This window comes from Ictidomys tridecemlineatus, chromosome X (genome assembly GCF_052094955.1).
Source record: "Ictidomys tridecemlineatus isolate mIctTri1 chromosome X, mIctTri1.hap1, whole genome shotgun sequence".
Lineage (NCBI taxonomy): Eukaryota > Metazoa > Chordata > Mammalia > Rodentia > Sciuridae > Ictidomys > Ictidomys tridecemlineatus.
The window spans coordinates 1,299,980-1,324,142 of NC_135493.1; the positions used below are offsets into that span (position 1 = coordinate 1,299,980).

The following is a 24,163-nucleotide window of genomic DNA, read 5'->3' on the forward strand; positions in this document are numbered from 1 at the left end:
CATTGAGCTCTTAAGGGTACTCTAAGGGGCGGGGCTTCGTGAAGGAGAGCTGATTGGCTGGGCAGCCAAAGACGTCTCCGGAATTGCTGGGCCGGGTCAGCTGGGTGGGAAGCAGTAACGCGCTCATTGGAGCCATTTGTTTGCCTGTTTGAGCAGCCACTTTAGGAAGCCCAAATCGCCTCCTGATCTGATGCATGGAGTTTTGTGAGGGAACCTTAGTCTTCCAGGCCCGAGGGTAGCACAGCTAGCTTGAAGGGAACAGATCCCACACCTGATGGCCTTGTTAGGGAATGTTCGCAAAGGCCCCCTGGTATTGAGTCGTGTGCAAAAGGGCAGAGTTTTTGGAGGGGACTTCAGTCTTTCTGGCTGATGGGATCAACGAAGGTCCCTGGCTGAGCCGTCAAGGCAGGAACTGACTGCGACAGGCCGACTCACCAGTAACTGGTCTGCGCAGGCGCGGGAGGGGTCAAGCGTTAGGGGCGGGGTTTCAGACAGGAACCAAAGAATCTCGGCACTCAGCGGAGAGGACGAGCTGTTGGACTAGCGCTCGGAGGGTGGGGTGGAAGGCGGAGCAGTAGTGGACATGCAGGCCCCAAACGCAAGTACAGGCAACACGGCGGGCCGTGAAGGCAACTCGGCGGGCCGTGAAGGCAACTCGGCGGGCCGTGAAGGCAACACGGCGGGCCGTGAAGGCGACGCGGGCCGTGAAGGCGACGCGGCGGGCCGTGAAGGCGACACGGCGGGCCGTGAAGGCGACTCGGCGGGCCGTGAAGGCAACACGGCGGGCCGTGAAGGCGACGCGGGCCGTGGAGGCAGCGCGGGCCGTGAAGGCGACGCGGGCCGTGAAGGCGACGCGGGCCGTGGAGGCGACGCGGGCCGTGGAGGCGACGCGGGCCGTGGAGGCGACGCGGGCCGTGGAGGCAGCGCGGGCCGTGGAGGCGACGCGGGCCGTGGAGGCAGCGCGGGCCGTGGAGGCGACGCGGGCCGTGGAGGCAGCGCGGGCCGTGGAGGCGACGCGGGTCGTGGAGGCAGCGCGGGCCGTGGAGGCGACGCGGGCCGTGGAGGCAGCTCGGCGGGCCGTGAAGGCTACGCGGGCGGCCGTGGAGGTAGCTCGGCGGGCCGTGGAGGTAGCTCGGCAGGCCGTGGAGGCAGCGCGGCGGGCCGTACCTGCCAGGGTGCTCGCTGCTGCTGCACCTGCAATACTACTGATATAGTGGTAGCTGCTGCCCGTGCATGTTACAGTGCTGCACCAGGTTCTGGCACAGACGGGTCTTCGTCAAACAGAGGGCGTCTAATCCGGCCACACATGTTGTATCCTACCCCAGGAGACAGCGGGTCTGACTGTGGCAGGGATACAGGTAGCTTGGGGAAAAGAGAAGGGCAGAGGAGGTAGCAGGTCGTCCTGGAAAAGGAAACCCGCTATTGCGCACGTTCAAGCAGAAGGGCCGAGCCGTCTGGGCATGAGGGGTGGGTGCTATGAGAGCAGTGAATGAACAGGGTGAGGCTGTGGTGGGTTAGGACCAGGGATGACCTGAGGAGTGTGGAGGGAGGTCTGAAGGGGTTTAGATTAGGGTGGCCTGAGATGGGATGTGGAAGGACCAAGAGGCTTGACATACAGAGAAACCGAGTTTGGATGGTGCCTTTACTCAGTCTCCACCAGTGCCCTCAGGGTGCCTTTCCCCAGCCCTCTGGAAGCACAAATCGCCCACGGATCCCTGGCTCCAGATGGTGAACCACACCGAGGGGTGATTAACAAGCAACTTATGGTGAGGGGCAACGTTCTGGCCATGTAAGTCACAGAAGGGGCTGACAGTTAAGGGTGGGTGCCAAGTGGCTGGGTTAGTCTCGACCTGGGGATACTACATTGGAGACATGCAGACAACAAGGTTTAGTTCTAAGGAGAAGGAAGGGTGTACTGGGCCACTCTGCCTAAGGGGTTCTGTAATAACAAGTCCCCAAAGGTGTTATGCTTTAGATGTGAAGTGTCCCCCAAAAGCTCATGTGTGATATAATGCAAGAGTGTTCAGAGGTGAAATGACTGTTATGCGACATGTAACTATTTCTGTTAAAGTCAGATTTTCATCCCTGTAAACAAAAAACCTAACAAGTTTATTTTGACTCATGGTTTCAGAGGTTCAGTCCATACTCTGCTAACTCCATTGCTCTGCACATGAGGTGAGGCAGAATACCCTGGCAGAGGGACATAGCAAAAGAAAGGCACTCAGGACATGACAGCAGGAAGCAGAGGGACAAAGAGAAAGTTCTGCTAACCAGAGACAAAATATAAACCCCAAAGCACATCACCAGTGACCCACCTCCTCCAGCCACACCCCACCTGCCTACAGTCACCATCCTGTTAATCTGTACCCCACTGATCAGGCATAACTCTCATAATCCAATCATTTAACCTCAGAACATTCTTGCATTGCTCACAGATGAGCTTCTAGGGGACACCACATATCCAAACCATAACACAAAGGTTTGGTGTAATACATACCTGAGGAGCACAGCTACAAAGACAAGAACTTACTACCTCCAACTCAATTTTCTTTTTCCCTCACTTTTTAGCAAATGGACATCTGAAGATGCTCGCCTCCTCCGGATTTCCATCATCAACTGTCTTGAACAGCTTTCCCTGGTGTTGAGGACCATGCAGCTCTTTGGGCCCCCCATTCCCCGCTAAGCCTGGGAAAATGGATCCAGTTTAACATTATGACCCATTTCTAGGCAGTACATGGTTCCCTAGGGCAATGATTCCCAAAGTACTTGCTACTTAAGTATGGGGATCTAAATAAAAATTTATTAAGATTAGCCCTGGGGCACTTAAGAGTCCTCTTTTTTTTTTTTTGTATGGTGCTGGGGTTTGAACCTAGGGCCTTGTGCATGCTAGGCAAGCACTCTACTCACTGAGCTATATCCCCAATGCCAAAAGTCCTCTTTTGTTTGGTGTTTTACATGTTTCTTAATGCAGAAAATAAAACTAAATTAGTCATCTGCATCAGTTTTCTCAGCCTCTGTGCCTCCACATTTTCTTGCCTTTTATCCTTGTGTTGGAGGGGGGAGCAGGTTCTAGGATTCAGATAGTACTACAAATTAATTGAAGACAATTTCAGAAACAGAAGATGATCTGGGGCCAGTGGCACATGCCTGTAATCCCAGCAGCTCGGGAGGCTGAGACAGGAGGATCATGAGTTCAAAGCCAGCCTCAGCAAAAGTGAGACCCTGTCTCTAATTTTTTTTTTTAATATTTATTTTTTAGTTTTCCGCGGACACAACATCTTTGTTTGTATGTGGTGTTGAGGCTTGAACCTGAGGCGCACGCACGCCAGGCGAGCGGGCTGCCGCTTGAGCCACATCCCCTCTAAATTAAATACAATATAGAGATGAGGAACTCTTCTTAGGTTTAGAGTTCTATTCATATATGAAATATATAGCAGTAACATACAGTGCATAATTTTCACAAACGTAAATTCTTTCCTGAGTTGTTTTCACATAACCTTTTCTGATTTCTAAAAATTTTTCCAAAAACACATTATCAAACAAAAACATTAGATGCACTGTAATGTAATTGTTGAACATGTAGACCATTTCCCACTTTTTCCCCCTTTTTTTTCTTTTGGTACTAGGGATTGAACCCAGAGGCACTTTACCACAGAGCCACATCCCATAACCCTTTTTATTTTGGTGGAGGGCGAGTACTGGGCATTGAACCCAGAGGCACTTTACCACTGAGCCCCATCCCCAGCCCTATTTTGTATTTTATTTGGAGACAGGGTCTCACTGAGTTGCCTAGCTCCTTACTTTTGATGAGGCCAGCTTTGAACTCAAGATCCTCCTGTTTCAGCTGCCCAAGCTGCTGGGATTACAGGCATGCACCACTGTACCCGGCTATTTTTTATTTTTTCAGATAAGGTCTCAGTAAATTCCTTATGGCCTAAGTAGCTGAGGCTGGCCTTGAACTTGTGGTCCTCCTGCCTTTGCCTTCAGAGTTGTTGGGATTACAGGCCTGCACCACCATATCCAGCCTTCCATTTCACACCTTTAATAAGTAATGGTTTCTCTGGGATTATGTATATAATTGAATGGATGGTTATTCTCTTCAGATACTTCCAAGAATTAGAATTACTGAGTAAACCATTTACTTTTCAATTAACTGTTTAAGGCTCTCGATTTACGGTACAAAACTGCTCTCCAGAATATGAACCCACTCATCAAAATGGTGGCTGCTCACATCCTACGTGCCACTAACCCACCACCAAAGAAAACACCACCATCTTCCACCCTGCACAAACACTCTGCCTTTGTGTTTGCATGAGAAGAACAGCCGCCCAGAAACATTTGAGTAGGAATTTTGTGGCTTCCCCACCTTGTGAGGAATTGGCTCAAGGGTTTGGGGGTGGAGTTAGCTCCTGGTGAGGTATGGTGCTAGAGTCACTCTGACAGCCCTTTTGCACACGCCATCCGACTCTCCCGGTAGATAATCACGTCTTCTGAGAATAGAGGCAGTTGTGCCTCTTCTTTTCCACTCTGGCTTCCAGTGATTGATTTCCCTCCCCAACGTAGGTTGCATTTCCCCACATCTTTGTATCCCAGGTAGCGTTTTCTCTCTGTGGTCCTGGGGATGGAACCAGGGTGTGCACATGGTAGGCCAGCACCCTGCCACTGAGCCACACCCCCAGCCCTTTGCGCCTTACTGTGGTTGAGTCGTCTTTGGCTAGCTCTGGTTGACTGAGGTACCACTTATGTATGTACTATAAAATGTACCCATTTCCCACACACTGTCCTGTGAATTTTAGCAGGTGCTGACAGTTACCACTGTTAGGTGCAGGGCAGGCTGAACTAAGTTGTCTGCAGGGCAGGTTGAACAAACATTAGCTGCAGGATAGCCAGGGCACTCAAACCCCACTCTGTCTGGTCTGGTCCTTTATCACCTGTTTGCGTCAAGGCTGAACACTCAACCCCACCCGTCTGGTGCAGTGGAAACCCACATCTGACCCCTGCCCCGTCTGCCTGAAGGCAGAAGATGACACTACTATACGATCCAATCACTGTACGCCAACAAGGCAGCTTGCAGACCCAAAGACCCCATTAGATTTGGGCTATAAAAACTCCCTCCTGCCAGGCCCCCCCCCTTGCTCTCTTTCTTCTCTTGCATCTCTCTCTCTCTCTCTCTTCTCTTTTGCACTGCTGCAATAAAGATCTCTTGGTCGCTCCGAGTGTCGTGGTCACTTTCAATCACCACCACAATGTGGTTGGCGCTATGGACGGACTACCTGCGTCACTCTGTGGCTTGTATTCCTAAGTCAGGACCCAATGCTCCTCTGTTCCAAACCCTCCAGTGGGCTTCCCTCTCACACTCTTGTAGCCCAGTGGTAGAACACTTGCCCAGCATGCACGAGGCCCTGGGCTTGACGCCTGGCACCTGCATCAAAGGAGGGAAAACAGCACAGGTCCCTTACAGTGGCCTGCAAGTCCAATATGATCTGGCCTGTGTCTTCTCTGGCCTCCTCCACTCCCACTCCCCTTCTGGCTCGCTCCCATCCAGCCACCTGGGCCTCTCACCCTCCACAAAGCACACCAGACAGACCCACGCCTGCCTGGGGGCCTTTGCCTGTTTGTAGCTGGCTTCCCCAGCATTCTACCTGGCTCACCAAAATGTCATCCTCAGTGAGGCTTTCCTGGCCACCCCATTGAACACTGCATCCTTCCTTCTCCCCACCTGCATCACCCTTAACAGGTGTGGGGGCTAAGACATGTAGGTAGGTGCACCTGGATGGGAGTCACAGCTCCAACAGTAAGGAGCTGCCAGGCCTTAAGGAGTCTGGGTGCGGCTGAATCCACTGGAGGGTTTTAAACACGGTGGGAACTTGCCTTACATCTTAACAGCATCCCTCTGCCTCCCACACTAAGGATGAGCCGAAGGGGGGCCGGGATGGAAGCAGGGAGACTGGCATCTGGGCACCTTCCATCTGGGTACCTTCCATCTGGGTGGGGACCGTGGAGGCGAGGAAAAAAGAGCAGACTCTGAAGACATCTTGATGCTGGAACCACGGAAATTGGCCAACAGACGGGCTGTGGCCTTGGACCCCCTCGAATCCTCAGAAACTCTGTGAAGAGTTGCCCTTTCCTCCCATCACGGGAGTCCAGCTCACCCAGACCCCAATGGGTCTACGCACCCCACCCAAAGACAAACCCGCACGCTGACCCCATTTCCCCAACATTTAATTAGGAAAGATCACAACTTGAACAAAGAAACTCATGCAACACCAGAGGAGAGATTTGGGGCTCTGGGACCCGAGATGGGACCAGATTCCTCAGAGGAGGCAGAAGACACCAAGCAGTAAGGCACTGCCGCCTCGGCCCCTCGGGCGAGTGAGCGCACCAGGGGGTTGTGGGCAAGGGCAGCTGAGGCTGAGGGGCTCCAGGGCAAGGGCAGACAACACTGAGGAAGTCTGGCAGTGGCGCGGGAAGAAGGAGTGTTGTGGAGTCCCCAGGCCCAGCTCAGGCCCCGGCACAAGCGTTCTCCAGGTGCTCAGGCGGGACTGGGTCCTTTGAGAACGTAGTCTGATTCTACAGGGGGACATTGTGGCCTGGCTTGGCACAGTCTGAAGCAGCTTCAGGTGCACTGGCCCACCCCAAGTCCTGCTGGTACCCTGGCCCTCTTCTTGGGTCAGGTGGGGCAGCCACACCTAAGATGAGGTGCAGAGACTAGGTCAAGGCTGGCAATGTCATAAAGGAGCCTGGATGGGTAACAGAGCCCAGAACAACTCAAGGAGAGGAAGGTCAGGGAGGTTGGCAACACTCCATGGGGACACATACTTACAGATGGAAATCGATGTGGAATCAAATTTAATAAATAGGTGGTTGGGGTATAAATAGCACAGAGGGCGGGGCTATCCCAACACATGGGCAGGAGGGAGGGGGTATTGCTGCTGGGGGGGGATGGTCCCATTATCCCCTCCCCGTGCAGGGCCCAAAGCAAGGCACTAATGAAGGGGGCCCAGGTGTGCTGGGGGCATCTTGGCTCAATGATCTTCCCCACAACACCTGATCTGGGGCTCTGCCCCAGATACTCAGGCTGGAGCCAGCCACACCCCTTGATGGGGGCGGTGGACAGCTTAGCTCAGGACTGAGAAGCCCCCTCCCACCAATTCCACCACCCTCAGCCGTTGCTGGACACGAGGCTGATGATCTGCTCCAGCTTCTGGCGCAACTTGTGCTTCCGACAAGACGCATCCCTGTCCAGGGCAGCGAGAATCTGGAGGAGAAGAGTCCCCTGGATCTGGACTCAAGGGGAAGGCCCAGCTCTCCCTATCAAAGCCCCCCACTTCCCAGCTGGGCTCTTCTGTCCTGCTTGACTCAGCCCATCCACTCCCTGCAGCCCCTGTGGGAAGCTCATGGTTCAAATCTCTCACCTCTGAACAAACCCACCAATTCACCTCGACTCCCAGCACCTTCCAATTATGGAGCTTTCTACTCTGTACGGCCAGCATGCAGCCCCTTCCCAAGAGTAGTCTAGACTCACTGTACGGACTGCCCCCTTCCCATGGCCTTCTAGCCCCAAACCTCCTCCACCCAGACCTCTCTTGTTTAGGTCTCCGTGAGCTCATTGCCAGACCCAGGGAGTGTGCTATCCTCCTTGAGCAGCTGCAGAGAAGGCCGCTCTCCCCTTCTTGACCCGGAGGGGGTCCTTCCTCAGGCTGCAGGACTCCTTGAGACACTCTTGGGTTCCCTCCCACCCTGCTGCCAGAGCCTCTTCTCCTCTCTGATCTCTGAGTAGCCCAGGGCTGCACGCTTGGGCCACACACCCTTCTGAACGCACTCTGACTTCCCTCGGTAAGCCCACCCATGGTCAGGGCTTTAAATGCCTTGTACTGGCTCACAAAGGTGCATTTCCAGCCCACACTTTCCCCCAAATTCCAGACCCAATATCCAGGTGCCTACTTGGCATGTCAAGTCTCTTAGCCCTCTTGGCTAAAGAAGAGTACTTGGTTCAGCCTCCCCAGACAATCCAGTCTACCTGGGCACTCTTCCTCCTACCCAACCTGAGAGTGCTCTGAGGTAGGGCTTTCCCACTTTCCACGTAAGGCCTGAGTGGGGCTGAAGAACTCCCGGTCTCTGTCCCTAACCCTATCATAGGACTGTTCCACCCACAGTCTTTCCATCCTGCGTTTATGGCAGTGGAGCCTGTCTTGCCAATTGCTTAGGCAAAACACCCTGCAGTCACCCTTGGCTCCTCTGTTTCTCTCCTGGCCCACATCCAATCCTTCAACCAAGAATAAATCTTGAAGCCACAGGTTTATGCCCCACCCCTACTAACATCTCCAATTACAAAGCCCACAAGTCCTATAAATGGCTGGCCCCACCCACTTCTATCCCCATCCCACACCCCTAAGGCCATCCATTCCAGTGCTCAAACTGTACACCCTCTTTTTGCTGTACTGGGGATTGAACCCAGGCTGTCACACATGTTGGGCAAATGCTGCACCACTGCCCAGCCCTTTTAATTTTGAGACAAAGCCTCATTACATTAGAGGATGGTCTTCAACTCGTGATCCACCTGCCTCAGCCTCCAAATAGCTGGGATTACAGACATGCATCATAGCATCTGGCTCAGCCCCTTAACTTTTGCCTAGTGGGAACCCTGAGCTCTAGCCAATGGCTTCTCTTCTATGTCCCTCAAATCTCAGCCTCCATGCAGAGTATCATCTGTGCTGACCCCTGGGCCTGGCCAAATGAGGAGGAAACCATAGATGTACTCTGTATCCCCTCTGTCCCATCTGCCTCCTTGTAGTACTCCCCAGGCCCCAATCAGCCCCCTGCCTTGACAGTGGCTGAACCTTCAGGGTCAAGTCACTAGGGGTCTAAAGGGTGCACAACACACCTCCTGGCGGTACTTGGTGACATAGAAGTAGAGCTCGCTGAGTGCGCTTAGGACATTAAAGTCACTAGCATGGAGGCGGGACTGCTCCACAAGGTAGGCATCCATGTCTTGGTCACTGATGGAAGCCATCTTTGCAATGTCTCGGTAGTACCTGTTGGGACGCTGAGTAGGTTAATCAAGCAGATATCACAAATTCCAAAACCCCTACCCTTGCTGCCCAGCCAGCCTCAGGGGCTTTTTTCCATGGCTGGCTCGCCTTACACAGGCTGCCTAGGGTGGGGTAACTCAGTCACCCACAGCACTCTCCTCTTGGGGCCCACCTCTCCACCCAGCTCTTGTAGTTGGGAATGTCCTTGGCATAGAGTAGCTTGTTGGAAGGTGAGTCCTTGCCCAAGCGGTGCTCTGATGTGGAACAGGAGTCCATGAAGGTCTGGGCCACCACTGACAGGCAAGCATCTGTGATGCTGTTCTTGTGGATGTCAAACACGAACTGAGGGTTCTTGATCACATTCACCCAGAAGCGCAGGGGCAGGCTGAATAGAGGGACACATATCCAAGGCTCCTAGTGGCCCCATGGACCCACTACCACCACTGCCTCCCTTCTCACTTATTCCTGTCTGGCCAGTTCACATCTTGTCCTGAGGTGGCAAGAGACACATATGGCATTTGAAGTTTCAGTTGGACTTCAGGCAGTGAGAAATAAGAGGAAATGGCCCCTCTGTCCTCAGTAGGTCTCAACTCTCTCTGCAGCTTTCACTTTTACCACTACCACCACCTATGACAATAAGCACCTCTGCCCTGCACAAGACCCTGGAGGACAAAGGGCCACATCTCAGAACTGGCCTCACTGCCCACATCCCACTCACCCAAAGTACCTAGCAACATCTACCTACAGACTCACTTGCCTCCAAGCCAAGCCACCATCTTTTCCTGCCCCTGCTGGTCACCTTTCCTCCATGGGGCCTAGGTCTTGGCAAAGCCACCAGCCTCTTCCATCCACCCATCCCCAGGAAGCCATCAGCAGCCAGGAATAGGGCAGTACCAGTTGCTCTTCCAGGTGTGGCGCACATCAGGATCACTGATCTGGCGCTGATCAGCCTGCTCATCCAGGAAGTCAAACATGTACTTGATGGCCAGGGGCAGGGCCGAGCCCCGATGGGCAATGCTGAATACTGTTTCAAATAAGTCATCCACAAACTTCTGCAGTGTGCCCTATGGGGAACAGTGAGGACACAAGCTATGAGGGACCTAGGTCAGATTGTTCCTGAAGCCTAGCAAATAGGCAGAAATTCTTGGCAAACAAACAGGCTTTCCACCTGGCATGGTGGTGTACAACTGTTATCCCAACAGCTTGGGAAGCTGAGGCAGGAGGATTGCAAGGATCACGAGTTCAAAGCCATGGTGAGGCCCTAAGCAACTCAGTGAGACCCTGTCTCTAAATAAAATACAAAATAGGGCTGGGGATGTGGCTCAGTCGTTGAATGCCCCCCCCCATACACAAAAAAGAGAGGCTTTCCTATAAGACCCAACTGAACCTTGGGTTTAGAGTTCTTATTCAAAGCCCTGAGAAAGTGGCTGGGGCTAGAGGGTATTTGTGCAGAGACTGAGATGACATAGGGCAGATGCACACCTTAGTGGCCAAAAGCCGTGTTAGATAGATCTCTGAGACCATCTTGCTGCCACGGTCCCCCTCTCGGTGGTCGGCGTGGTCATGATTCTTTACCAGGTGCCACAGTTTGGTGCCCGTCTCCTGGTCAGGTGTGATCATGGGTGCCCGTGAGCGGAGGCTATCAGGGCTGCTAGCAGTGCGGAGCAAGCTCTCTGGGCAGAGAACAAGTGTGACCCTTAGATCACTGGAGCCAGTGGCCATTGCCCAACTTCTTGCCCCACTCTTTCCCAGGAGCCCAGCAGATTGTCTGCTCTTGCTGACCCATTCTACTTTGAGGCTGTACAGAATACGAAACCTCCCAAGGGCATTTACCTCCCTGGTAAAGCCTCCAGGGCCAACCCAGCTACTTGGGGGCTCCCCAGGATGGCTTATGCAGCCTCAAAGGATATAGGGCCAGCAGACGCCACCATGCTAAGGACACTTACCATAGCGGCTGAGGGAGCGGGTGAAGGTGAAGGAGTTGGCCATGTTATAGGCAGATACTTGTTTGGGCACGAGTGCTACTAAGGAACCATCTGTCACCTGAAGGTCCCAGAGACAGAGAAGGGGCAGTATAGGAAGCCAAAGGCCACCACCCTCTGCACCCAGACCCTTTAGTGTACATATGGGTGGTACTCGGGGCCCTGTGAGGTGGACTCATGAGTACAGGCAGAAGGGCTGGGAGAAGCCAGGACCACTGCTCCTGTGTCCTGCTGTGACTCAGGGCAATACCCTGGCTCCCATGTGGCCCTGGGGGTGATCAGGTTCCCAGCCTCTCACCTGGTAGTGGGCCAGGGAGTTGACCCTCTTCCAGTCACACTCAATCTTGGTAGTAACGTCCTCATCCTGGAGGATGATGCGGGCCATGCGGCCCTGGCGCCATTCTGTGGGCCACAGTTAGCCCTTAAAAGCATTCCCCCAAGACTCTGGGTCTATTTCTTTCAGGGAACCAAACTCAAATGGGGAGCATAACAGCCCCCTTGGCATGTATAGGTGGGGACCAGGAGGAGGGAGAGGGGGCCTCACCCAGATCCATATCCTCAGCTTTGGGGCGCTGGGAGTAGGGGATGCCCTTGTACACAGTGTCCAGCAGCTTGTCTTTGGCCTGAGTTATGCTGTCACAGTTGAGAACCTTCACTGGGACCTGGGTGCTGCCCTCACTCTCTGGGCACACACAGTGCAGTGTCTAAGGGTAAAGGGCACCAGAGGAGCATCAGTCTGGGGCAAGGCCTCTCCCCATCCCCACATCCCCTGCCCACCTGTCCCTGTGCTCCTCACCAGTGTCTTGTAGTCAATCTGTTGTCGGATGAGCTTGTCCTCACTCAGAGAATAGCGTGCCTCGCCTGTTATGGCATCAATGGGACCCTTCTCCATCTGCTGCTTGATGGCACAGTAGAGCAGGAAGAGTGGCTCCCCAGCGCACTCCTGCAGTTGGAGTCAGGTGCATGGCTTGCTGCCTGCCTAACAGCCAGGTGTCCCCCAATAGTCCTTCCCCTACTGCCCAGCCCACCGAGCACACCTTCAAAAACTTATGCAGCAGAAATGTGAACCAGTTGGTAAGCATCTTCTCAGCCACTGACTCTGTCCTAGGGCAGGAGAAGAGTGCTCAGGCCTTGGCCTTACCAGGCCAGGGCCCTGACAAGGAGCAGGGCCAAGTGTGTAACCTAGACACGAATGGGGCTAGCCAGGGGTGAGCTGGGGGAAGGGACCAGGCAGGATAGTACAGACCTGCGCAGCAGCAGCTTTGGGTGGTTCTTGCTCTCAAGGTTTTTCTCTATGAGGTCCGCCAGCAGTTGCTTCAGGAGCCCAGTGGCATAGTCCAGCCGGCTCTGCAGGGCCACCATGGTGAGTGAGGCCACAGTGCCACGGTCACGCATGGAAAAGCTGTTCTGGGCCTCCAGCGTGTGGATGAAGGTGAGTACGAAGGCGCGGTTGTGCAGCAGCTGCCCAAAGAGGCGCAGAGCCTTCTCGACATTTGGGGGGGTCTGTGCGGAACAGGGAGTATCAGAGAGTAGGAGTGGCCCTGGGGGAAACAAGGCACGGGCAGGCTAAGGGTGGCTCACATCCAACTCCTTAAGCACTGGGTGAGCCTCAATGCCTGGGAAGAGCACGCGCACTGCATAGGTCCGATAGTCCAGGAAAGGGATCTGCACCCCATCCATGTGATTTGTTAGCTCATTGATGTCTGTCTGTAGTTCTGCAAAAGCTGGATAAAGGTGTGAGTGAGCTGAGTAGGTAAAGGGTGGGCCCCCAGGGTGGGCCCCCAGCCCCCACAGCCTGCATCACACTCCCTGCCTCAGGCACCTTCCTTGCACTCCAGGGCCACACGGGACTCCAGGTTGTCCATCTGCAGCTGGAGCCGCTTAAGTGTGCGGTCTGCATCCTGAGTCTTGCGCTTGTAGGCGACCAGCACAGCAGTGATGGCCAGAAGCAGGAGCCCACCCCCCACTGCCAGCCCCACCATGGCTGGCAGGGTCAGTGCCCGCTCAGCTGTGATGTGCAGGGTACCCAGCCAGAACTCCAGGCCACCCACCAGCACCTGTGGGGACAGGTCCAAGGTGAGCCTACCCCCCCCTCCCCTCCAGGATGCCTGGGTGACCTCCCCATCTCCCACCAACCATGACAGGCTGCCGGCCTGTCTGACTGGGCGAGTCACACAGGAGTTGTGTGTCTGAGACGGTGAGTGCACAAGGCTGGCCTCCGATAAGCACTGTATAGTTGAGGCGGGAACTGCCAGCTGCTGCCGGGATCAGGTTCTTGCCCTGGAGGTGGAGGACTCAGTCAGCCCAGGGTTCTCCAGGTCCCTGCTTGTTCCTTTCTCTCCCCACCCCTTCCTGCCCCACCAGCACCTTTAGCACAACATGGGAGCCAGGTTTGACATCCAGGACGCCAGAGGGCCCAAGCGGCTCAAAGCTGGGGTCAGGATAGTAGGTGAAGGAGGAGCGATTGAGGGAGCGGGCTGTCTGCACATGGTCCAGCAGGAAGCCAAACTCATCAGGGTGCTCGCCTTGGGCCCTGGGCTGAGGCTGCCCAAGGAAGATGCCGGGGGCCTTACACAGCATGGCAGTATCGTTGATCACCTGGCATGTCTGTAGGAACATGGGTGGGCAGCCTGGTGCATGAAGCTATGAGCAATAGAGGCACAGCAAGGCAAAGGCAACTGTTACTCACATTGGTAGTCTCAATGCCACGGTACTTGGCCCGGACCCGGGGCTCCTGGACAGTCAGCAGGTGGGTCCCACTCACAGTGATGGCAGTGCTTCCACTGGGACAGGGATAAGGGACCTCAGGGTTCCTCCCCACCCAGCCCTGGAGAGTTATTAAGGCTGCCATGAGAGCCCAGGGCCTCCCTGACCCTGGATCACCCAGCAGGTGCCAGGTACTGTGTCCTCAGTACAACTCTGCCCCCTCCACCAGGGGAGGCTCAGGCTCAAAAGGACACATCACTTGATGGCCAAGGCCCCACTTACCAGGTGAGGCTCTAGGGAAGAAGCTCAGGGATCTAACCCAGTCTCTGACCCCATCCTCCCCAGAGTCTTACTTAATGATGCTCCAGGTAGGCTCAAGATGAGTGACGGTGGGGTCCTGAGTGTAGGTATAGATGACTTCAGGGCTAGAGATGTTGGCTCGGTCAATGGCAAGGGTGATGGGGGCCTGGCTGGGGCCCAAGGTGGAGACAGGCGAGATACATACGATGGCCTCAGCATCTCTTCTACATGAGCAAGCAGGGTGCTTGAGGCAGGTGACTGGGGACCTTCAGATGCCCTGCCCCCACAATTCCCCTCCAATGCTCAGCCCACCTCACAAACTGGCACTCGCCATCTCTCACGGTTACTGTGACCCTGCTGCCGGCATCCAGAGAGCTGCCAGAGATGGTGAGCCGCGTGCCCCCTGAAGCTGGGCCCCGAGTAGGACTTACACGGTCAAATGTCGGGGTCTGGGGAAGAAGCAGCCCTGAGGGGAGGGAGGAGCCAGCCCAGTGCAGGGGCTGTTCTGCATCCCCCTTGGATGGGGAAGGGAAAGAGCTGGGAAGGGGAAGGGGGTAATGGGCCACACACCACAAAACTGTAGAGCTGCTCAGACTGCGTACGGAAGTCGGCAGAACAGTCGCCTACACAGAGCTCAGCAGGCCCTGGCTGCGGGCTGGGCACCAGTGACTCCTCCATCTCACAAACGATCCTAGAGGTTAGGGAAGGTCAGGGCCAGCCATGGCAGACAGGGGCAGGGTACCCACATGGTCACACTCACCTCTCAGCACTGACGTACTCAGTGGGGATAGAGTTGCAACGTACACCAGCCACTCGCAGGACCACCTCCCTGGAGGCAAGGCCCAAGTTCTCACCCACGATGGTGACCCGGGTGCCTCCCTCCTTGGGCCCCATGAGCGGGTAGATCTGCAGTGTGGTATAGGAGGGGAGGGTCAGCAGACTCCTCACAGGTGCCCAGCAGGAGGTATATGACTGATGGAGGAGGCTGACCTGGATGATGCGTGGGTGGCTACACCGGGTCCCCTTCTGGCTTGGGTGCATCCAGTTGGTCTTGGGGGCTGGGCAATGGGCCCGCAGCTGGCACCTGTTTTCTGTGATGCACCAGCCACAGTTGAAGCGGGGGTCAGCCTTGAGGCAGAGGCCACAGTTGGGCCGCTGAGCCCAGCACTTGTACAGGAGGGCTGTGAACACAAGGGGTACTGCTGACACAGTAGCAATGGCAGAGAAGCAGGGAGCACTAGAGCCCGCAGACCTGTGCCCTGGAGTGCCAACCCTACCCTGAAGGCAGACAGGCTCTTCAGTCCCATGTCACCCCTCACCTCGGAAGCTGGGAGGCTTGTCAATGGGGAAATCTCCATCCCAGACAACAGAGAAGTCCAGCTCAGTGTCACCATACTCGTCACCATCATAAGAGTACTGAGGAAATCAGACCCATGTGACTCCAGATGACATAAGCAGACCCTCCTCCAAAACTCTTGCCAACTCTCCCTCTCCTCAACCTGTCTTCAGCTTGCACTTGGGAGTGGAGGCCCTAATAGGGTCTTACCGAGGCATTCTGACACTGCACACTGCTGCTATTGAACCGCACAGCTGGCACTCGCTGCTGCCGCCCCTGTACCCGGACCACACACTCATAGTTCTTCTGGCCTGACTGGGGCTGTGGCAGGTTTTTAGCCCGCAGGGTGAGAGGCTGCATGACACCCACGGGGATCAGGAGGTCCCCTCGAGGCAAGATCTCAGGGCAGCCCTGGGGGGAAAGCACCTGTCAGTAGCACCCTGGGCCTCTACTCTTCTCCAGGACCAAAGAAACTAAAGAGATCAAATGCAGAAAAGCCAGAGGCCACCTGAGAAGCCCAGCCCCCTCACACAACACATGGCACCCGCCTCACCTCAGGGCTGTGGACCCTGCCCTCCTGGAAAGAGCACTCGTGGGGGTGGCTGGTACACACATGGCGGTACTTACACCAATGGCAGGGATAGGGGCTACCAACACAGGACATGCACCTGGGGACAAGGACTAGCTTCAGAAATAGGAGAGAAGGCCATGCCACCCTGCACTGCCTTCTCACAGGACACACTGAGAAATAAAGGAAGAACATAGCCAGACACCAAAGGCCCATACCTCACATCAGCAGCAAAGAAACATGGGACAGGAATCAAGAAGCCTTGACAGCTGTAGTCCCTGAGGCCCCCAGAAACAGACCCCTGAAGTTCTTGCCTATCCCAGAGCCCCCTTTAGTCCCCAGAGATAGGTGCTAGTCCAGGTACTCACGATTGGAGGACACTGCAGTTGTAGAAGACAAAATCAGCCCCAGCAAACCTCACACCAGTCTCCTTGGAGAGCAGCTGCAGCTGCACAGTGCGGGTGGCCCCTGCAGCAAACCCAGGAGCAACCATCAACTAGCAGGGACAACTAGCCACCCCACCCACCCCATTCCAAGCAGCCCCTATCCACTGACCGTGCCCCCTGGTAAGAGCCTGGAGCTCCTGGAGGGAGGGTGAGGGGCAGCGCAGCTCCCCGGAGGGCAACAGGACAGCCTCGCTCTCTGTCACCTCCTCAAAGGCACAGCTCACACCCGCACTGAGGTCTGGCACGTTGCGCATGGCTACAGTCAGCTGGGGGAAGCAGAGGGCTCAGAGCAGGGTGCAGCCTCCCTGTTCAGCACACATGGGTTCAAACACCCTCCATGCCACTCACCTGCACCCCAGGTGATGTCACTGACACGTTGTTGGGCCTGACTCGCACCTGTACACACCTGCTCAGCTCCTCTGCAAAGCCATGTGGGGCAGAGGCACCGGGACAAGCACCTTCACGGCAGCACCTGCATGGGGACAGGCCAGAACTGGTCCCACCACTGCCCCAAGAGGGCCTTGGTGGGGAAGCAGTAAGAAACTGGGGGAACAGGAAGACTGGCCAGCTCACAGTGCCAGGCAACATCGTGCCTCAGCCTTGTCCCCTGGGATCCAAAGGACGTCACTCAGGGTGGAGGTTGCACTCATTAGCTGGAAAAACTGGAGGAGGGAGGGCAGGGAAGCTGCTGGGCACAAATAGGGAGAGGCCTCCCCCCAGAGGACAGCCCCAGCAAACCCACTGCCCTGCCACCCTGCACCTGCTGCCCTCACCTGTGCTGTAGCACACACCAACCGCAGTGTGGGTCCCCTGAGCCCAAGCAGGCTGCACAGCTCAGGTACTGCTCACATGTCTCCACTGGAAGCTGGCTCACCTGAAGACAGCCATATCAGCACCCAGCCTACCCCTACCCCCCCACCCACCACCACCCACCGTGGGCCCACCTGCTTCTCACTCAGGAGGTAGATGTGCCGGTAATCAGGGCTGAAGAGGAGGTCTCGGAGAATGGGGCTGCCATCCACCACAGGGACTGTCTCATATAGGTGGGCATCCTGGGAGCCATCAACCCGTACCTGAGCCACAAGAACAAGGAACAGGAATGACAGGCCAGCTGGATGCCACTGCAGTCCCCTGCATCCAGGGCATGCTCTTCTTGAGCCAGGACTTTCTATGTTGTGGCTGAGCTGAAGCCATGGCCTGCTCCCACTTAGTGCCTGGCCTGTACGCCTATGGCTCCCAAAGCCACAACCCTAGGACATGGAAAGCAGGGTAGAGACTGCTCCCAGAATCAGTCAGAAAATGCTCCCAGGAGACAGAAAGGTCTGGTGGATGGGGGAGTAGGGATGATAGCCAAATGGTATGACATTTTTTAGGGTGATGGAAACGTCCTGGAATGAGACAGTGGTGAAAGCTGTACAACTCTGCAAATATGCTAAAAACCACAGAATTGTATGCTTTAAAGGGGTGCATTATATGGCTTGTGAATTATATAGTTCAATAAAGTCATTACAGCAGGGTGTGGTGGTGCACCCTGCAATCCCAGTGACTCAGGAGGCTAAGGCCAGAGAATTGTAAATTGAAAGCCAGCCTGGGCAATACAGAGACCCCCATCTCAAAATAATAAATAACAAGGGCTGGGGATGCCAGGCATGGTGGTGCACACCTTTAATACCAGTAACTCAGGAGGCTGAGACAGGAGGATCACAAGTTTGAGGTCAACCTCAGCAACTTAGCAAGACCCTCAGCAACTTAGTGAGACCCTGTCTCAAAATAAAAAATAAAAGGACTGGGGGTGTGGCTCAGTAGTAAAGCACCCCTGGTTCAATCCCCAGTACCAGAGATAGAGATATAGAGAGATAGAGAGAGATAGAGATAGAGATAGAGATAGAGATAGATAGAGAGAGAGAGAGAGAGAGAGAGAGAGAGAGAGAAGGGAGCTGGGGATGTAGCTCAGTGATAGAGCACCCCTATTCCCAGTACTGCCAAATAAAAATAAAAGCGGGGGGTATCCAGCAGTTAAGCAGTCCCAGTGTCCATGAGGAAAATAATGTGGGATGGGAATGGGAACCTAGAAAAACCCTTTCCAGGAAGGCAATGTCTCAGGTGAGAACAAAAGGATGAGGCAGTGTTAAAGACGGAAAGAGCAGGAGGACTATAGGGCAAAGGGCTGCAAAAACGACAACTTAGCCTCAGCCCCTGCTCTCCTGGCAGGGAGAGGGAGGCCCCACAATACATGTGATCTCTGTCCTCAGAGCCACAGGAAGCAAGCAATTCAGACCAGAGTGGGTGCTGGCACTAGTGAGGATGGGTGGTTGAGGGATCACCGAAAGAGCAGGGCTAGGCTCCTGGGGCTGGTCACTGTGGCCTATCCAAGGTCTTCCAGGGCTCAACTGTGCATTCCCACCCATACCTCTTGTCCCAGAGCTGAGATACTTCCCCCATCCCCACATGCCAAGGGTTCCAGGGCCCACCTTCTTCAGACTGCCGCTGCGTGTGCCAATGAAGACCACAGAGTGCTGGTGGTAGGTGTAGGCAGCCACACTGGCCATACCATCAGTGCTGTCAGCCAGCAGGGGCAGCCCCTCAATCACATTCAGGCCGCCCAATGGCTGGTTCAACACCAACCCACAAAAGTTTCCATTGATCTGCATGGGCTGGTAAAACAGAAAGGGTGCATGAAAGTCCAACCTGGACAGAGGGCATCAGATCTCATGTCCTGCCAGGACACAGGATCTGGAAGTCAAATCTGTCCAGCCAGGTCCCCATAGGAAATTGGAGACTAAGGAGGGAGAATATGGAGGGGAGAAGCCTGGGCTTGCAACAGAGGGACAGGCAGCAACTTGGGAGGCTGAGGGAGGAAGATTATAAGTTTGAGGCTAGCCTCAGGAACTCAGCAAGACGCTGTCTGAAAATAAAATGGACTGGGGATGTACCTCAGTGATAGAGGACCCATTGGTTCAATCCCTAATACCACACACAGAAAAAGACAGAGTCAGATTGGGAGACTGTTACTGACTTGAGAAGGAGCAAGGGTGAACAAACTAGGAATGGATGGAGGGGCAGGAAGAAAAAGGTGGTAGTCTATAAGCAGATGATACCCAGCAAAAGAATGGCAATAAGAAGGAGTGCAGAAAGAAGAGAGAGGGAAAGGGTCTACAGAAAGAAGAAATGGGTGTCAGGAATGAGGTGGCACTCCCAGGGCCATGCCAAGCCTAAAACTGGATATCCAGCCCAGGAATTGAGCAGGCCAGCAGAGTTGCCAAGCCCAGCCTGGGAACACTATGGGGTGGGCAAGGAGCTCACGGTGTTGATGCAGGGCAGCTCCTTGTTCAGCAGCCAGGGCAGGGCCAATGTGCCCTCCCCACGATAGCAGGACTGGATGCGGCGCCTAATGTGGGCATTGATGTTGCTGAGGGTAAAGAGACAGAGGATGGTCTGCCGAGGTGGGCTGGCCCTGTTCTTCTGGCCCTGAGAGAAGATGGTGAAGAGGACATCCTCATCAGCTGGCACACCCAGGGCCTGGGCTAGCAGCGAGCCAGGTTTGGCCAGGTGGGCGCTCTGCACCAAACGGTACTCCACACCATGCCAGGAACAACCAATGGGGAACTCCACATATGAGTAGAACTCCGAGTCCCCTGCACACATGCGCACAATCTTGGACGTGAAGAATTTCTCGCCTGCTGTGTCCAGCAGAGTCTGCTGGGTGTCTAGCTGCAGTGTCAAGAAGTACACGAAGGAGGCACTAACAAAGCCATATATGTAGTAGATGTCAAAGGCAGGGTACAAGGACAGTGTGTCTGAGGGGATCTTGATCTGAGACGAGACAAACTCATCCTGGTACACCTGGGGAGCAGGCAAAGTATTAGCATAAGATGAAGCCTAGGCCCCACTACCCACCCCACCTACACCTTCCAGCCCTCCTCCAACAACAACACCCACCAGGGGCCTCCATCATGATCCCCCACCCTGCCTGGACAATCACAGGAACCCAGGCCAGAAAGGCCACAGAGGGAAGGATAACTAGTTCCCCCACAGACGGGGTCCCCACGGTAGGCTCAGGCTGTCCTCCCTTCTTCAGCAGCTTGTCTGCATCTCTGTGACAGTGAGTGGATAAAAATTCCCCTCCTGGACTAGGGGCTCTCTCAAGAACCAGGACTGAGTAAAGGAAAGAGGGGATAGGGACTGGGGTCATGAGAGGCAGGTGAGGAAGACTGAGTGGACAGGCACAGTTCACCTACCAGACTGAACATATCAGCACTGTCCTCGTCGCCAATGAGCTTGCGGGAGCTCAAGGTAGGAAAGTACTCTGACTTGCCATCCACAGCAGTACCTACAAATAGCTTGCTAGGCCCCTGGCCCTGCTCCACAATGACACCAGCCATGGAGTCAGGTTCCTGGGCCCCTGACAGGTAGTGCTCTTTGCGGTGATGAGGCTCACCCAGCTTGAAGAGGTCATCCAGGCGAAGGAACTGGCAGATGCCCTGCCAGATGCTGCCACAGGCCACTAGGCGACGGGCTGCATAGTCTATGAGCAGCAACTTATTCACGTTGTCCACGGGCACCAAGCGGTGGGCACACACACGCATGCTGGGGGGTGGGTAGCAGCGAGCATTGTCCTCAACAGGCCCAGTGACGTGGGCCCGCAATTCAGTCAGGTTGGGGGCCAGCTTGAAGACCCGGTTCACTGCACCCACAAAAACCTCCCCAGTCACTCGGTGCACAGCCAGGTGGGTGAGTGTGGTGTCTGTCACCACAAAGGCACGGAAGGGCCTGCTGCTACCCAGACCTTCCTCCATGGTGAGGAAGAGCAGCAGCAGGAGGCAAACAGTGGGCATGGCCAGCAGCTGTGCCGGGTATGGGCCTGAGGAGAGAGGCAAATGGGAGTCAGAGGCCCATGCTGCCTGCCTTCCTCCTGGCCTGCCCGGCCCAGGGCCACAGGGGGCCAGGGCTGCTCACCCACCACCATGCCAGAATCCCAGATGGTGACCACGGCTGGGAAAGAGGAGAGGCCTCAAGCAGGGCACATGAGTGAGCAGCATCACAGGCAGGCTTGGGGGCAATCAATCATTCCCCACCCCCTACCCCACTCCCACTCTGGAAAGGAGCCAGGAGGCCTTGCCTCAGCTGGGCCACACCCAAGGGGGCAGCACACTCAGATGCTTGGGAAGACAGGGTGGAAGGCCCTCCTGGAATTGAGACCACATCCCAGAGCTGAGAGCAGCCAGCCCCATGGGAAGGCAACTGTGCGGAAGCCCCAGGCCCCAGATAACCCACACCTGAGCTGGGAAAAGGGAAACACAAGGAGAGAACAATCACAACCCGGGGGAAGGGGAAGGGATGCTACCCCAGAATGGCATTGCTACCAGGAGCCTCTGGGTAATTAATGCCTGAGGCTGGCTTCAGAGCTCCTACATCTCCTGCTCCTGGCCCCAGCTGCCTCCTTCATCCACCCCAGGGCCTCAGCTGGCTGTCCAGAAGCCTGTTGTCTGGCCTCCTCGCTGCAACACAAAGCAAGTCTCATCTGCCCCCATAGCCACACATGGAGACACAGACATTAAGTCAAGCTTTGCTCAGGCACAGCCAGAGTGATGCCCAGGCAGCTCTGCATGGCTCTCCTTGCAGATCCAGAGTTTAGCTGGGAAAGGAGAGGTACAGGGGGCTCAAACCCACCCTTGACAGTCCTAGGAGACTTTTAGCTGGGAAGCAACATCCCCAAATGCAGTTGAGGCCTTGGGGAGATGGGGCAGGGGCCATAGGGCCAGTGCCAGGACTCGCACTTCGCCCCCAGGCCACACCCAGCCAGCCCCAGTCTGAAAAGACAGCAAGGCAGTGTAGTGGTCGCCAGTGGGGCAGAATGCAGTGCTTCTCTCCCAGGACCCAATCCCCAAGGGAAACAGAGGGTACCCAGCATGTAGGGTGCAAGAAGCCAAACCAAGGAGGCACCAAAGAGAGAAAGGGAAAACTGCATTTGCTACAACAAGGAGCAGACCCAGCTTGAAATCGCGAAGTTTCAGATCCCATTGATCATCTCTCTGGGGTTCTTTTGTCAGGTTTGCATTCTGGACCCCTAATGCAACAGCCGGAGAAGAATGGAAGGAAAGAAGAGAGACCGCATCCTGCCCTCACCTCCTTTACACCTTGCAGGCAGACAAGTCTAGGAACAGGCCTCAGACAGGTGGGGAAGGAGTCCTAGAGAGGCAGGATTTGTAGCCCAAGACCCCGCCCCAGCCCCCATCTGTAAGGTGGCAACCTCAGGCATCACAGGTACCCAGCCCCTCAGCTGTAGCCCTGCCAGCTGAGAACCAGATGATGGGGACAGCCACACGCAGAGACGTGGGTCCAGCGCCCGGTCCCCAGTGCCGCACAACCGTGTTATCCCAGCTAGCCCAGCCCTCTCCAGGAGCACCCCTCAGCAGACCCACGAAGACCTCAGTCGGTGGAGGTGTCGCAGCAATGCTCTCAAGGGCCGCCACTCGGCTACAAAGACTCTATCAGGCAAGGGGGTTGGGTTCAGGTTGGCCGTCCCTACCCGCTCCAAAGGCAGGGGCAGTGCCTGACCCCCGAAAGGCCGAGCATGACCCCCAAGCTGCCCGAATCCTTGGCTACCGAGAAGACTGTCCCTGCACGGGCGACGGGGATGGCGCCCACCTACCTATCCCTCCGCCGTCGCTGGCTCCGGGTGGCCGCCCGCCAGCCACGTGGACGCGCCCCGTTTGCCACAGCAGCCCGTCCGCGCGCCCCCGCTGCCTCTCCCCGTGCCCTGAGCGCACCGCCGCCGCCGCCCACACACTGGGCCAGTCCGAGGCCGCTGGGCCTTTTAAACCCGGACTGTACCACCGCGCCGGGCGGGGGCGACCAGGGAGGGCCGGCCAAGGGAGCTAGAGCAGAGGGGCGCGCAGGAAGCGGGCCGCTTCTCCCTGGAGCTGGGAGCTTCGAATCGCAGCGCCGGGCCCCCATCACCCCGCCAGAGACCTGGCCCTGAAAGCCGACCCCCTTCGTTCAATGGCCGCGTCCGCGGCGCGCGCCACCCAGCACCACCCCCCTCCGCCTCCTGCCTCGGGCAACCTGGAACTCGCGCGTGCCCGCGCCACACAACCCTGGGCTCTGGGGCGCGCCCGCCCCACCCGGCCGCCGGGGGGCCGCGCCCCGGGCCACCTGCTGCGGGTGCGAAGTCTCCCCTGTCCTGGCCACTCAGGTGCACACCAGGGGAGGACTCGCGGTCCTAGCACGGGACTCCCCTGACGGTCACAACCCAAAGGGCCTGTGACTAATAACACGCAAATGACCAGCACGAGGACTCTAGGCTTACAGCCTCTTACACCTGGCTCCTTCAGCCGTCTACCACGACCTTGAATGGGACTGAGGATATTGCCTAGCTTTCCTTTTCCTTCTCTTTAAGCAGCTTTATTAAGACAGGATTCACCTATAAGTCACTCATGAATTGTATACAATTCAATGGCTTTCAGTATATTCACAAAGTTGTGCCACTATCACCACTAATTCCAGAACATTTTTATCACCCCCAAAAGAAATCCCATACCCTAAAAAAGTCACTCTCCCTTCCCATTCCGTAAGCCTGGCAAAACTGTTCTACTTTCTGACTATGGATTTGGCTCTTCTGCACATCTCAGATAAATGAAATTATACAATATGAATATGTCTGAGTTCTTAATGTTTCCAAGGTTTACCGATATTATAATATGGTTTAGGACTTCATTTCTTTTTAGTGCCAAATAATATTCCATTGCATGAATATTTACATTGTATTAATCTATTCATCAATCACTAAAGAT

At 55.6% G+C, this 24,163-nt stretch overlaps 2 protein-coding genes across 7 annotated transcripts; one reads left to right on the top strand and one right to left on the bottom strand.

The window, feature by feature from the left end:
- Window positions 1-127: 127 nt before the first annotated feature.
- Lage3 (L antigen family member 3) lies at window positions 128-2,998 on the top strand. Of its 2 annotated transcripts, XM_078034041.1 has the most exons (3): window positions 461-1,311; window positions 1,661-1,789; window positions 2,569-2,998. In XM_078034041.1, exons 1-3 carry the CDS (start codon window positions 584-586, stop codon window positions 2,681-2,683), a joined length of 972 nt encoding a protein of 323 aa, XP_077890167.1. In that variant the 5' UTR covers window positions 461-583; the 3' UTR covers window positions 2,684-2,998. The 2 variants fall into 2 exon arrangements, with proteins under 2 accessions (XP_077890168.1, XP_077890167.1); XM_078034042.1 differs by lacking the exon at window positions 1,661-1,789 and having other exon boundaries at window positions 128-1,106.
- A 3,207-nt stretch (window positions 2,999-6,205) lies between these two features.
- Plxna3 (plexin A3) lies at window positions 6,206-23,353 on the bottom strand. Of its 5 annotated transcripts, none has more exons than XM_040287176.2 (33): window positions 23,023-23,352; window positions 20,609-21,231; window positions 19,674-20,213; window positions 18,842-19,024; window positions 17,315-17,443; window positions 17,144-17,244; window positions 16,719-16,842; window positions 16,480-16,636; window positions 16,293-16,392; window positions 15,910-16,024; window positions 15,567-15,767; window positions 15,340-15,436; window positions 15,011-15,201; window positions 14,781-14,926; window positions 14,591-14,711; window positions 14,333-14,469; window positions 14,074-14,244; window positions 13,704-13,797; window positions 13,382-13,621; window positions 13,151-13,294; window positions 12,837-13,071; window positions 12,596-12,738; window positions 12,261-12,517; window positions 12,052-12,118; window positions 11,811-11,957; window positions 11,559-11,718; window positions 11,313-11,416; window positions 10,979-11,075; window positions 10,515-10,705; window positions 9,927-10,096; window positions 9,275-9,417; window positions 8,885-9,035; window positions 6,206-7,258 (listed from the first exon to the last, which is right to left on the bottom strand). In XM_040287176.2, exons 2-32 carry the CDS (start codon window positions 21,203-21,205, stop codon window positions 8,932-8,934), a joined length of 5,406 nt encoding a protein of 1,801 aa, XP_040143110.1. In that variant the 5' UTR covers window positions 21,206-21,231; window positions 23,023-23,352; the 3' UTR covers window positions 6,206-7,258; window positions 8,885-8,931. The 5 variants fall into 5 exon arrangements, with proteins under 5 accessions (XP_040143110.1, XP_005340706.1, XP_040143102.1 ...); XM_005340649.5 differs by having other exon boundaries at window positions 9,205-9,417; window positions 23,023-23,350; XM_040287168.2 differs by lacking the exon at window positions 15,567-15,767 and having other exon boundaries at window positions 9,205-9,417; window positions 23,023-23,349.
- Window positions 23,354-24,163: the final 810 nt, after the last annotated feature.